This window comes from Myotis myotis, unplaced genomic scaffold, assembly GCF_014108235.1.
Source record: "Myotis myotis isolate mMyoMyo1 unplaced genomic scaffold, mMyoMyo1.p scaffold_m19_p_9, whole genome shotgun sequence".
Classification (NCBI taxonomy): domain Eukaryota; kingdom Metazoa; phylum Chordata; class Mammalia; order Chiroptera; family Vespertilionidae; genus Myotis; species Myotis myotis.
Genome location: NW_023416401.1, coordinates 29212167 through 29225444, shown reverse-complemented (window position 1 = coordinate 29225444; position 13278 = coordinate 29212167). Strand labels below are relative to the sequence as shown.

The following is a 13278-nucleotide window of genomic DNA, read 5'->3' as shown; positions in this document are numbered from 1 at the left end:
CCTAGCTTGGAATAGCCAGGGCTCTGCAGATCAGCTCTGTCGTGTTCTCTAGCCAAGGGCATCCCTTCTCTGCACACCTTGCATGTTGGGGGCCTGCTCACCTGTGTGGTTCCATTGGTGGGATGTTTCCTCTTAGACTGAACCTGAAAGATTTCCTGTCACTCTGGCTTGGGCCCAGGCATTCCCTGGGATTGCTGCATGTTGGGAGCTCCATGTCCTCTGTCAGGTCTCTCTTCTGATGTTGCTATCTGCTGTGCTGGTCCAGCTGCTTTCATAGCTGTGACTGTGTGTTCTTCTTGGGACCTGCCATCTGTCTGACTGAGCTGGGAGCCAGGTGTCACTGGTGGCCTCTGCCTGACAAGCCTTGGTACAGATAAGAGAACCAGCCATGCCTGCATCCCACCTCTTTTCCCACCTCCATGCCATGTGGCCCCAATAAGCCTCTTCCCCCACTGGACTTCAGGCATCTTCCATGAAGTAGGGAGGGTGGTTTCTGGGTTGATGGTTCTGGCAAGAGCAGAGTGAGTGCCCAGCAGATGGGGTGTTGGGTTGTTCTCCTTCCAAACTGCTAGATGGTGGCAAGAACAGGCCCTCATTCTACACCCCTCACTGACACTGGTATGCCTGGGTCTCTGTCTGGAGTGGGTATCTCAGGCAACTACCAGGCTACATCCATTCTGTTGAGGCCTGGACACCTGTCAGGATGTCACCTCCCTCTGAGGCCTGCTCTGTGGCCTTGCCCTGCCCTCTGGCCCTGCCCTGCCCAGAAGGCCTCTTCCCTGCCCCTCCCCTCCATGACAGTACTGGGTACCCTGCTGTGGGTCTGAGCAAGCTCCTGTCCTCCCAGGTACAGGCCAATGTGGAGAAATCACTGACACTCTTTGGGCAGCTGCTGACCAAGAAGCACTTCCTGCTGACCTTTATCCGCACGCTGGAGGCCCAACGCAGCTTCTCCATGCGCGACCGTGGGAACGTGGCCTCGCTCATCATGACGGCTCTGCAGGGCGAGATGGAGTATGCCACGGGCGTGCTCAAGCAGCTGCTGTCTGACCTCATTGAGAAGAACCTCGAGAGCAAGAACCACCCCAAGCTGCTGCTGCGGCGGTGAGCCCACACCTCCACCTGCAGACCCCGAGGCCTGCGGGTGCTCGGCCAGGGCGTTACTGTCGCGGCTCTGGGGGGGCTGTGGCTTCCCTGGCCAGATACTGGTCGTGGTGACCTGGTGTGTTGGGCATGGAGCTCCACTCTGGGGCCATCAGTGTCGGGCCTGAGTCATGCTCAGAGGCCTTCTCTGGGGCCAAGGGCTGGGGTCTCCATCACAGCTCCCCAGCCCATGAGTGCCTTTAGTGCTGTAGGAAGGGGTGATGGTGGGGTGGGCATATTGTGTGGGCCTGGCAGCGGAAGTTATGACACCCTGCCTCTGTCTGTCTCCAGGACCGAGTCAGTAGCAGAGAAGATGCTGACCAACTGGTTCACCTTCCTTTTGTACAAATTCCTCAAGGTAGGTGGGCTGGGGAGGAGAGAACGACAAGAGGGTGTTGGGGACAGGTGAGTGGGTGTGAGGAAAAAAGGAGGCCAGAGATGCACAGTCTCAGCCCAGAGTGGCTCAGAGTGGACTCCCGCAGGACATGCACCCATTGGCCCCTCTCCTGTCTCCATGAGGCTGTCCAGGCCTCACGCAGCCACCAAGGCAGGAGTGGACACCCCAGCTCTGAGGCAAGCTGTCTTGGGCCTCACAGATAGTGTGCGGCTGAGCTGGAGTTTGAATACAGGCCCAGGTCTCTGCACTGTACCCATGGCTTGGAGCTAAAGATGAGGGGGGACAACCTGGCAGGGGAGTCCATGTGTCCAGCACCCAGCGCTGGGCCAGCCTGGGGAGACACCTGGGGCCTCCTGATGGCTCTCGTTGTGGGGCGAGGCTGCACAAACAAGCCCTGGTTCAGGCTTGGGAGCGTCCCTCCCCCCTAGAAGACAGGCCCTGACCCGAGGCCGTCCTCAGAAGGGGTGGAGGCAGAGGGCACAGACTGCAGCCCCGGGCCAGACGTGGGTCCAGGTGGATCTGGTGTGGCTGCATGTAGAGAGTGGGAGATCGCTCAGACCCAGGTATCTGGTTTCCCTTAAAATCTGAAGGCTTGGCAGAGACTCACAAGGTGGGGACAGTGGGCCCCAGGCCAAGCCTGGGGTGTATGTTCATACTTGTTCCGCTCATTTCTCTGACCTCTGTGCCCAGGTGTATGTTCATACGTGTTCCGCTCATTTCTCTGACCTCTGTGCCCAGGTGTATGTTCATACGTGTTCTGCTCATTTCTCTGGCCTCTGTTCCCAGGTGTATGTTCATACGTGTTCCGCTCATTTCTCTGACCTCTGTGCCCAGGTGTATTTTCATACGTGTTCCGCTCATTTCTCTGACCTCTGTGCCCAGGTGTATGTTCATACGTGTTCCGCTCATTTCTCTGGCCTCTGTGCCCAGGTGTATGTTCATACGTGTTCCGCTCATTTCTCTGACCTGTGTGCCCAGGTGTATGTTCATACGTGTTCCGCTCATTTCTCTGGCCTCTGTGCCCAGGTGTATGTTCATACTTGTTCCGCTCATTTCTCTGACCTCTGTGCCCAGGTGTATGTTCATACGTGTTCCGCTCATTTCTCTGGTCTCTGTGCCCAGGTGTATGTTCATACGTGTTCCACTCATTTCTCTGGCCTCTGTGCCCAGGTGTATGTTCATACGTGTTCCGCTCATTTCTCTGACCTCTGTGCCCAGGTGTATGTTCATACGTGTTCTGCTCATTTCTCTGGCCTCTGTGCCCAGGTGTATGTTCATACGTGTTCCGCTCATTTCTCTGACCTCTGTAGACATTCTGCAGATGGCCAGCATGATGGGCAGTGTAGCCTAGTGGCCTGAATATCCACGTGGTTGCTTCTTAGCCATGGACCTCCGTTTCCTGTGTCCTTACTGAATAAGGGACACCCAAGGGGGCCTTCAGCCCTTCACTCAGAATGCTGTTGGGCCCAGGCCCTGGTGGCTTAGAGGTGCCCAGAGCAGAGTCCTGCCTGGCTGGGGAGAGGGTAAATGGGAATCGGGACACATGAAAAGGGGGCAGATGTCAAGGGGTGGGTGAGGTTTGAGGAAGGAAGGGAAGGAGTTGCTTAGCAAGGCAGAGGGAGTGACAGCTCTGAGGTGGGGGTGAGGTACTGTGTGGACAGGGAGACAGGCTGTGCAGGGCTCATCTGGGAAAATCCAGGCCTGTGGAGAGTGTCCAGGAAATGCTGGGGTTCTTGTTATGCTGAGCTGGGAGCCTCAGGAAAAGTTGTGCATTTCCTCTAAAATTCTGCGAGACGGTGATGTATTTACACGCTCATTGAATTGCACTCTGGAAGCCAAGAGAAGCAGGTTTAGAGGACACGAGCCACTGGGTCTGAGCTGCCTTAGCTTCATCGACCCGTCTGCTCCTGAGGCTCCTCAGGCGGAGAAAGGGGCCCCAGCTTGACAAATCCAGTCCGAGGCCTGGATTGGGTGTGTGCTGTGGGATGCCAGGTGGAGGGTCAGGCTGCAGGAAGTAGGCAAGTGGGGCCGGCACAGGGGGTTGAAGGCAGAGTGGTTGAGTGGGTGCTGCTATCAGGAAGCCGTGCTGTGGGATCAAGGGTGGGGGCTCCTTCATGGAGGGTCGGGTCAGGTATGGATAGGGGAGAGGAGGCCAGGGCTGGCCAAGGGAGTGGGAAGGCAGTGTTGGGAGCATAGGCCAAGCTGACTGGCCCACCCTTACGGGGTTCCATTGAAGAAGCTGAGCAGGGTGTGCTTCGATCTGCTCAGAGCACCCCCCTACTCCCAAATCATGGTTGCCCCTCACAATACGGATGTGTGCGGTGCTGGGCAGGAGGAACTGGCCCAGAGCCATTTGGTTCTGCTGGAGGGATACCCGGCACTGGCTCAGGCTCCCCCTGTCTGCATTAGCTGGCCACTGACTGTGCCACAACTGTTTTGGTTTTTTCAATGTATACGGTCACTCCTCTGTGTCTGCAGGTCCTATATCCATGGATTCAACCAACCACAGATCAAAAATATTCAGGAAAAAAGATGTTACATTGTTACTGACATGTTACTATGTAGTTAGGCCTGTGATGGTTGTATCTACACTGGATTAGGTACAGACTTTTCTTGTCGTTATTCCCTAAACAATACAGTATAAAACTATTTCCACAGCATTTACATTGTGTTAGGTATTATAAGTAATCTGGAGGTTATTTAAAGTAAATGGGAGGATGTCTGTAGATTATATGCAGATATTATGCCACTTTATATAAGGGACTTGAGCATCTGCGGAGTTTGCTATGGGGGAGGTCCTGGAACCAGTTACCGGGAGTACTGAGGGATGAGTGCACTGTATTATTTTTTTTTTCGGTTTTAGTAAGAAATAATTGACATATATCACTGTATAAGTTTAAGGTATGCAACATAAGGGTTTGATTTACATATATTGGGAAATGATTATCACAAAGGTAAGGTTAGTTAACATCTCCATTTCATATAAATAAATAAAAAATTCTCGTGATAACAGCTTTTTTCTCCATTGGTCCATACTTTGACTTGGTACACTTTTTAGAACAATTTTAGTTTCACAGCGAAATCAAGCAGAAATGACAGATTTCCCATGTATCACGTGCCCTCTTACAGCCTCTCCATTATTACATCCTCCACCAGAGTGGTGCATTGGTCACAATCGATGAACCTGAGTTAAAATAACATCCCCCAAAGGCCATAGTTCACGTGAGGGTTCACCCTGGGTGCTACACGATTGGTTTTGGACAAATGGCAGTGACCTGCACCCATCATTACAGTATTAGTAATTTCACTGCCCGAGATGCCTGTGCGCCACCTCTTCACCTAGCAACCACTGATACTTCCCTGTCTCCACAGTTTTGCCTTTTCCAGTACGTCCTGTAGTTGGAAGCATACAGTATGTAGCCTTTTCAGACTCCTCTTTCATGTAGTAATATGCACTTGAGGTTCCTCCATGTCTTCCCATGGCTTGAAAGTTCATTCCTTTTTAGTGTGCCATAAATTGTTTTTAAACACCCCAAATCCCTGTCTTTCTTTACTGTTTTGAAGAAACAAACAAAAATTGAACTAGAAAAGTAACCCATGTTCATTTTAGCATACCTAGACAGCACAGAGTGAGTGTAAAGGGCTGAGCCTTTTCCCCCCTCCCCCTCCCGTTCTGGGGATGTGTGTCCTCCCATGCTGGGTCCTGAACTGGGAAGCAAATATCTATAAATGGCGTCTAGTAAGAAGAAACCCTGGTGTTGTACCTTTTCTTCCCTACAGGTCCTTTCCGTTTTAGGACCATACACTTTGCACTGTACTGTGCTCCCCCTCCTCGGGCAGAGGTGTGATGGCCGCCTCTGCCGGTGGTTTTCCTTCTTTTTTTTAATATATTTTATTGATTCTTTACAGAGAGGAAGGGAGAGGGATAAGAGTTAGAAACATCGATGAGAGAGAAACATCGATCAGCTGCCTCCTGCACACTCCCCACTGGGGATGTGCCCACAACCAAGGTACATGCCCTTGACTGGAATCGAACCCAGGACCCTTCAGTCCGCAGGCCAACGCTCTATCCACTGAGCCAAACTGGTCAGGGCCGGTTTTCCTTCTTGTTAACAGTTGCATAATGTTCCCAGTGTGAGTGCTGCGCTGCCGGAGGTGGTAGGAGAGCTTGCATTTTTCCTCTCCGTGCCCTGCACTGTGGCCAGCATGCTGATCAGTGATCTTTGCATGTTCATGCTGAAGTGGATATCCAGAACGATGATTGTAGTTGATCAGGCATGTTCATTTTTTATTGGAATATATGCTGCCAGGTTGTCCTGCAAAAAAGGGTTGCACCGATTCAGTGTTTGAGAATCTTACCCAGGCCTTGGATAACACCTACTTCATCAGCTTTCTTTTTTCATCTTTGCCAGCTTGTTGCTTTAATTACTGTTTCTCTAATAACTTGGGCATCCTTTTTTGATTGGCCACTTATTTCTTTAATGTCTTTTTTTTATCCTTAATTGCTTTTTTAGAGTTATTTCTTCCAGTATTTTATGCAGGTTTTTTTTTTTTAATACAAAGTTTCCATTTTATATAACTCCTGTATTGTTCATAGAATTGATTTTTATTTGTGTACTCTGTGAGGTAGGCTCCCACTTGATTCCCCCTCCCCCCTCCGAAGTGGAGAAACACTTGTCCTAACATCATTTATAGAATAGACTATATTTGTATTATCTTTGTACTTGAAAATTCATTGGTAGTTTCTGCATGTTCAGAGCTGGGGCTGGGAGGCATTTGAGGACATCCTTTTCCCTCACTTTATAGGAAACTGAGGCCCAAGGAGGGTAGGACTAGATGAGGCCTTGGGTTCTGGGCCTTCCTGTCTCCTGGCCTTAGATCTTCCGTTCCTACTTTGCCCCATCTGGGCAGGTTTTGCAAGAGCGGTTAGAGCCAGCACTGGGGAGCCTGCTGGCTGGGCCAGGAATAGATAGCCGGCTCAGCCTGCGCCCTCTGAGGACACTTGGCATTTGAGGACTAGGTACTTTAGAGGTAGATGGATCTGGGTTAGAATCCTGGCTTCCCTTATTCACTGTGTAACCCTGGGCTAATAACCTCTTCCTTCTGACTTTTAGAAATACCCCTTTCTCCTCTGCGTGGTGCAAGCAGGGGAGGAGCCTTGGGCGGGTGCTTGGTCTGTCCCCCAGCCACTCCCTTCGGATGGGGTTTGCAGGAAGAGGCAGCTATTAATGGCACTGCATCCTAATCTGCACCCATTCTTGCCTTCTTCCCAGCTGACTTAATGAAGTCAAATTTGCAAATGAAACATAATTTAGAGGTAGGCATGTCGGAGAGTCTGGGGCTGTTTCTTTAATTATTGCAGATGCTAACAAGGTGCCCAGAGCATCTGGTATGGGGCAGAGCTGCTGCTTGTGTGACGGAGGGGATGGGGTGGCCAGGATGCTGCCTTCTTGGAGCACACTTCTGAACTCCACCCATTGGGGGCCAAGACAATGCTGGAGCCTGTGCCCACACTCGGGCCTTACCTGTGCAAGGGGCACAGGAAGTCAGGTCCCTTGAGGCGTGGCTCTTGCAGTCAGGGCCAGCCCGGGGCAGACAGGACGGGTGAGCTCTGATGTTGGCTTTCTTCCCTTTGCTGTAAGGACATGAGCCTCTTCCTTCGACAACTCTTTTCACTCATGGCATCTGTTGTCCAGCAGTGCCTAGAGCCCAGGCACACACAGGCTCCGTGCTAGGTGTTAGGATGGAATGTGGGTGAGCCGGCTGTGCTCTGGCCCTCAGGCAGCTTCCACTCCAGCTGGGAGAGGGCCTCACAGAGCAACAGCAGCCGGAGGTTGTAGCAGGGCCCTGATGGTGATGAGGGCCAGCAGCTTTGGCCTGGTGGTCAGCGGGAGCTGTTCTGAGAAGGCAGATTGGGTGGAGTCCAGAAGGGCCAGTGAAGACCTGAGGAGAGATTGCTGGCTGCAGGGACAGCAGTGCCCAGGCCCTGAGGTGGGACACTAGGTGGTTGGAAGAGTAGGAGATAGCTTTCGTGGCTGTGATGTGGTAGCTGGGGGGCAATGGTCAGGGTGGGAGCAGAGCAGACCCTCACAGAATACCCAGAGGCCGCCCCACAGCACCGTGGCTCTGGACTTCTGTGCCCCTCAGTGCTGGTGAAATGCCCTGTGTGGGTGCATCCGCACCTCGCAAGTAACGGAGTGGGGTAGCCTTCTACCTGCAGTGGCGGGGTCCCAGCCAGGAGGGCCCCTGACAGCCAACAAATCAAGGTCATACCAAGTTCTCTATGGCACAGGGTTGCCCATGTCGTGGTCCATGGGGGGCCAGAGTACAGTGTTGGCACCTCAGGCTCCAGCAAGTGGGGTGCTAGGGCATTGGCTAGGGATTGGGGCAGTGGACCCGCTGAGGCCCGAGCTGGGGGGACTCAGGGCTTTAGTCTTCCTTGGCATGAAGCCCATGTGGCCACATCGCATTTTCTGCTGTTCTCGTGACACTCTTTGCTAAGGTCGCGTTGGGGTTTTCACGTCAACATTCATAGGGGCAGCAGGTCTGTTTAACTTACTCTCTTGCACAGTCTTTGTTGGGCTCTGGAACCAGGGTTCTACGTGCCTTCTTAGAAGAATTTGAAAACGTTGCTGATTTCTCCAGAGGCACCGGACGGGTGGGGGTGGGTGGGCAGGGCTGGAAGCCCCTGGGGTCCTGGCTGCAGCCTGACTGCCCACTCACCTGCTGCCACAGGAGTGCGCAGGGGAGCCTCTGTTTATGCTGTACTGCGCCATCAAGCAGCAGATGGAGAAGGGCCCCATCGATGCCATCACGGGTGAGGCACGCTACTCCCTGAGTGAGGACAAGCTGATCCGGCAGCAGATCGACTACAAGATGCTGGTGAGCGCAGGCCCACCGTCCTGCCCTGCCCCCCACTCATGCTCTCCCACAGGCCTACTCCCTGAGAGGTGAGTGCTGATGCTGTACCCCTTCTTGCCCCCAGACCCTGAACTGTGTGAACCCTGAGAACGAGAACGCACCTGAGGTGCCAGTGAAGGGACTAAACTGCGACACAGTGACGCAGGTCAAGGAGAAGCTGCTGGACGCTGTGTACAAGGGTGTGCCTTACTCCCAGCGGCCCAAGACTGGGGACATGGACCTGGGTGAGTGAGGGAGGGGCTCCATGCTATTTGGCAGTGTGGCCGTGCTGAGGTTCTGAGCAATGGGTCTGCCAAGGTGGCGCCTCCCAAGGTGTGCAGTGAGTTGGGTTTAGGGGCTGGAGAAGTTCAAGCAGGGCCTCTTGTTCCAGGCCAGGCACTGGCTGCTGGTGGAGGGTGCTAGAGGCTGTGGAGGGGTGTGAGGGCTTGAGGGAATGGATGTAATTCCAACAGCTCTGGATGTGGGCAGGGCAGGGTGGAGGCAGGTGGGGGTTGAGGATGGAATCAGGGAGTACACTGAGAGGGCCACCCTGTCCAGGTAAGAGTCAGGGATTGGGATTCCCACTTACTGGAGGAGAACGGTGGGCCATCAGAGTTGGGGCAGGGAGTGGCACTGTGGCTCATGAGCTGGGCATGTAGGGGTACCCACAGAGCTGAGAGGGGTGGCAGAGGAGGAGCAGCAGGCCTGGGACTAGGGAGTCCCACCATAGATGTGGCTGGAGAGGTGGGGGCACCACCGTGGAGGCCTTCAGTGCCAGGCTGAGGGGTTGGGAGAGCTTCCTAGAGCTCAAAGGCCGGTGTTATGTGGGGGTCGGCTGCCTGGGGCAGGACAGCTGCCGCTGGGGCACATGCTTCCTGCTCTGAGCCAGGCTGCGAGCTGCTGGGAGGCAGGGAGGAGGCTCTGCACTAAGTGCCCCTGGGGCTGAGAGGGAGACCGAGGAAAGGGGGAGATGAGGCACCTGCCGCGGCCCCACGTCCGCTGTTTCCTCTCCGCAGAGTGGCGCCAGGGCCGCATGGCGCGGATCATCCTGCAGGATGAGGATGTCACCACCAAGATTGACAACGACTGGAAGAGGCTGAATACTCTGGCTCATTATCAGGTGACCCTGCACCTCCCACCCTCGGGCCATGGCAGCCTCTCCTCAGGCTCCAAGGCAGTGCAGAAGCTGGTGTCCAGCCCCTGGTGGTGTATAGGCGGCAGATGTTGGCAAAAAGAGGGACATGGGTCACATGTATTACCTTCCCAGTCCCACTGGGCTCATCTGGAGGTTACCAAAGGCTAGCCTGGGTTTGCTCTCTCCCTGCTATGGTCAGTCCCTCTTCACGTGGCCCTTGGCCACTCACCCATCTGAGGGGCATCCACTGCCTCCTGTGCTCTGGGACTGGGCATGGCCTCTGATCCAGCTCAGAGGAGCCCCTTTGCGGTGGGCAAGGGCAGGGTGTGGGTGCTGGGTGCAGTGGGCCTGCCACCTGACTGGGGCTCAGAGTGGTGAGGTTACTGGCCTCCAGCACAGCACTGGGAAGGACTGGAGGTGTCACCACAGCTCCCAGCGGTGGGTCATGAGTCTCCCGGCCCTCTGCCCACAGGTGACGGATGGGTCCTCGGTGGCTCTGGTGCCCAAACAGACATCAGCCTACAACATCTCCAACTCGTCCACCTTCACTAAGTCCCTGAGCAGATATGGTGAGAGGTCGGGTGGGGCAGCGGGCAGGGCTCACTGGCCTGGAGAGCACGCCTCCCCTGGGCCCTTCTGCTGCAGGGCCATGCCAAGGTCAGAAGGGGCACATCATAGGCCATCACTTGGACATAGCCTTTCCCTCAGTTGGAGGCTTCACCTTTCCCCTGTAGCACACACCCATACACAACATGTCATCCTCTGTCCCTCACAACCCAGGGAGCGGGGGCTGAGGACCCTAGTTTTCAGAAGTGGAAACTGAGGCTCAGACAGAGGAGCTTCTGGTCCGAGGCTGCCCAGCCAGGGCCAGGGCAGGGTGTGGGTGCTGGAGGCAGTGGGCCTGCCAGCTGACTGTGTGGTGCCTGCAGAGAGCATGCTACGCACAGCCAGCAGCCCCGACAGCCTGCGCTCACGCACACCCATGATCACACCTGACCTGGAGAGCGGCACCAAGCTGTGGCACCTGGTCAAGAACCACGACCACCTGGACCAGCGGGAGGGTGACCGTGGCAGCAAGATGGTCTCAGAGATCTACCTGACGCGGTTGCTGGCCACCAAGGTAGGCCTGGATGGGCAGGCGGTGGGGACGTGGGCGCAGCACAGCCAGCTGCCCAGGTCACCAAGGAGCTGAGGGGCTGCCGGTGGTGCCCTGGAGCTCTGTCCCTTTCCTGCATGCAGGGTACGCTGCAGAAGTTTGTGGATGACCTGTTTGAGACCATCTTTAGCACGGCACACCGGGGCTCGGCCCTGCCACTGGCCATCAAGTATATGTTCGACTTCCTGGACGAGCAGGCTGATCAGCACCAGATACACGACTCAGATGTGCGCCACACCTGGAAGAGCAACTGGTACCTTTGGAGTGGGATTGGCAGTTGGGCAGGTGGGGCACAGCCAGGGAGGCGGGGGCTGAGCAGCTGCGAGAGGCCTGTCCTCTGGGTGCCCTGTTCTGATGGGTGAGGGGAAAGGCTGGCCTGGGTTTGCTCTCTCCCTGCTATGGTCAGACCCTCTTCATGTGGGCCTTCCTGATTCACCCATCTGAGGGCCTTCCACTGCCCCCCGAGCTCTGGGACTGGGCATGGCCTCTGCTTCAGCTCGGAGGAGCCCCTTTGCTGTGGAACCTGCATGTATGCACACATGGCTCTGTGCAGGGGTGAGTGGGCTTTGTGTGAGAAATGAAGTTGATGGACCAGGCCTGTGCCAGCCATTGGCAGTGATGAGGACAGCAGTGGTAGTGACAGCAAACACTTTGGGACTCTCACCCCCTCAGGTAGTCAGCACTCCACCCCCAGCACCCACTTCTCAGTCTGGCTTTTGTCTTCCTGAGCCTGAGCATGTGCCCTGCAGCATCTGGCCCATCTCCGAGAAGCTCCTGGGCCTCTGGCCTCTTCCCCTCTGATCCCTGGTAGCCTTTCCCCTTGCAGCACTCTGGTCTCCACATGCTGCCACTTCCCAAGCCTGGATGCAGCCCTGGGCCTCGGGCTTGGCCTGTGCTGCCCATGGGCCTTGGAGGGGCTCCATGGGGCACCAAGGAAGGAGCATCGTCTGGTTTGCACCATCCAGGAGAATTCTCTGCAATGACAGAATGTTCTAGATCCAGAGTGGTGGCTGTCGGACCCGTGTGGCTACTAAGCATTAACATGTGACTTCTGTAGCTGAGTTTCTGAATTTTTAACTTTGTTTATTTCAATTTAAACAGCCACAAGTAGCCCAGGTGATAGCTGTTTTAGGGGTGGCATTTTGGGCACAGAGGTCAAATGTCTGTGGGATGTGTCCCCTGGAGCCCCTCCGGGGCAGAAGCAGGCTTGTGGTCGTGTGTGAGTGCATGTGTAAGCCTGTGACCATGTGGAGGGCTGTCCTCCTGGAGTGCTGGTGGCAGGAGACAGCTCTCACCTCCTGAGAATCCTCGCCCCTCTCTAGGCCTCAATTTCCCCATCTGCATGGAAATCCATGGTCACTGAGAGTCAGAGCCAGGTCTGCTGGGAGGGGTACTGACCATGCATCTGACCTGCCCACGCAGCCTGCCCCTGCGCTTCTGGGTGAATGTGATCAAGAATCCACAGTTTGTGTTCGACATCCACAAGAGCAGCATCACGGATGCCTGCCTGTCGGTGGTGGCCCAGACCTTCATGGACTCCTGCTCCACCTCTGAGCACAAGCTGGGCAAGGATTCGCCTTCCAACAAACTGCTCTACGCCAAGGACATCCCCAACTATAAGAGCTGGGTAGAGAGGTGCGGCGAGTGTGCAGGGGGTGGGCGGTAGCGGAGGGCTGGGACCCAGCTCATGCACCAGCCATCTGCCTGCAGGTACTATGCTGATATTGCCAAGATGCCTGCCATCAGCGACCAGGACATGAGTGCATACTTGGCCGAGCAGTCACGACTACACCTGAGCCAGTTCAACAGCATGAGCGCCTTGCATGAGATCTACTCCTACATCACCAAGTACAAGGATGAGGTGAGCACACCAGCCTTGCCCAAGTTCGCCTGCTTCACACCACCTACTCAGCCCTTCACCAGGCCTTGCCAAGCAGGGCTCCCTCCCCAGGGCCCTTCTGCCAACCGCATCCAGTGCCTGCCTCCTCCAATCTGCTTGTCCATTGGCCACCTCACGTGCTGAGGCAGGAATACAGTGCTGTTTGATAGTCCATCAGGCCTGGCAGGGTCCAGCTGAGCTGTAGCAGGCCAGGGAGCATGCTTCTGGGCACAGGGGGTTGGGGGAGCAGGGGAGCAGATTGTAGTGGCTTCCTAAAGTGGAGAAGACAGGTTGGTGAGTGACTGTTCTTTAAGGACCCATTACAACAAGCATGTCAAACTCGCGGCCGGCGGGCCACATGCCTCCTTAAATAAATGAGGCATGTGGGCTGTGAGTTTGACCTGCTTGCATTACAAGGTTGATGGGCCTGAGCAGGCATCTCCAGAGCCTTCCTCCTTTAGCATTTTCTGCTGACGTGGAGTGAGCCTGCAGCAGGTCTCCTTGTCATCTGCTACACAGAGCTGGGGCTGCCTGAGGAAGGAGGACTGACTCGTGGGCTGAATTGGTTGGGGCACACAGCGCCGGAGAGGCAGGATGGGCATGGCCATTGCTAAGGCCCTGAGGCCAGAATGGGCCTGGCTACAGGGCCATGGAGGCCAGGAGGCTGA

General features: G+C 55.3%; 1 protein-coding gene across 5 annotated transcripts in view; it reads left to right on the top strand.

Moving 5' to 3' along the window:
• Window positions 1-13278, top strand: part of PLXNA1 (plexin A1) — a 53696-nt gene that overhangs the window by 36018 nt on the left and 4400 nt on the right. For 3 of the 5 annotated variants that reach the window (XM_036321088.1, XM_036321086.1, XM_036321087.1), the window contains 10 exons: window positions 848-1104; window positions 1435-1501; window positions 8276-8422; window positions 8526-8685; window positions 9457-9560; window positions 10048-10144; window positions 10505-10695; window positions 10815-10984; window positions 12154-12366; window positions 12442-12592. In XM_036321088.1, coding sequence (XP_036176981.1) covers window positions 848-1104; window positions 1435-1501; window positions 8276-8422; window positions 8526-8685; window positions 9457-9560; window positions 10048-10144; window positions 10505-10695; window positions 10815-10984; window positions 12154-12366; window positions 12442-12592 — 1557 coding nt within the window. Of the gene's footprint in view, window positions 1-847; window positions 1105-1434; window positions 1502-8275; window positions 8423-8525; window positions 8686-9456; window positions 9561-10047; window positions 10145-10504; window positions 10696-10814; window positions 10985-12053; window positions 12367-12441; window positions 12593-13278 lie in introns of those variants that run through there. The other 2 variants (XR_004969783.1, XM_036321089.1) reach the window with 2 other exon arrangements.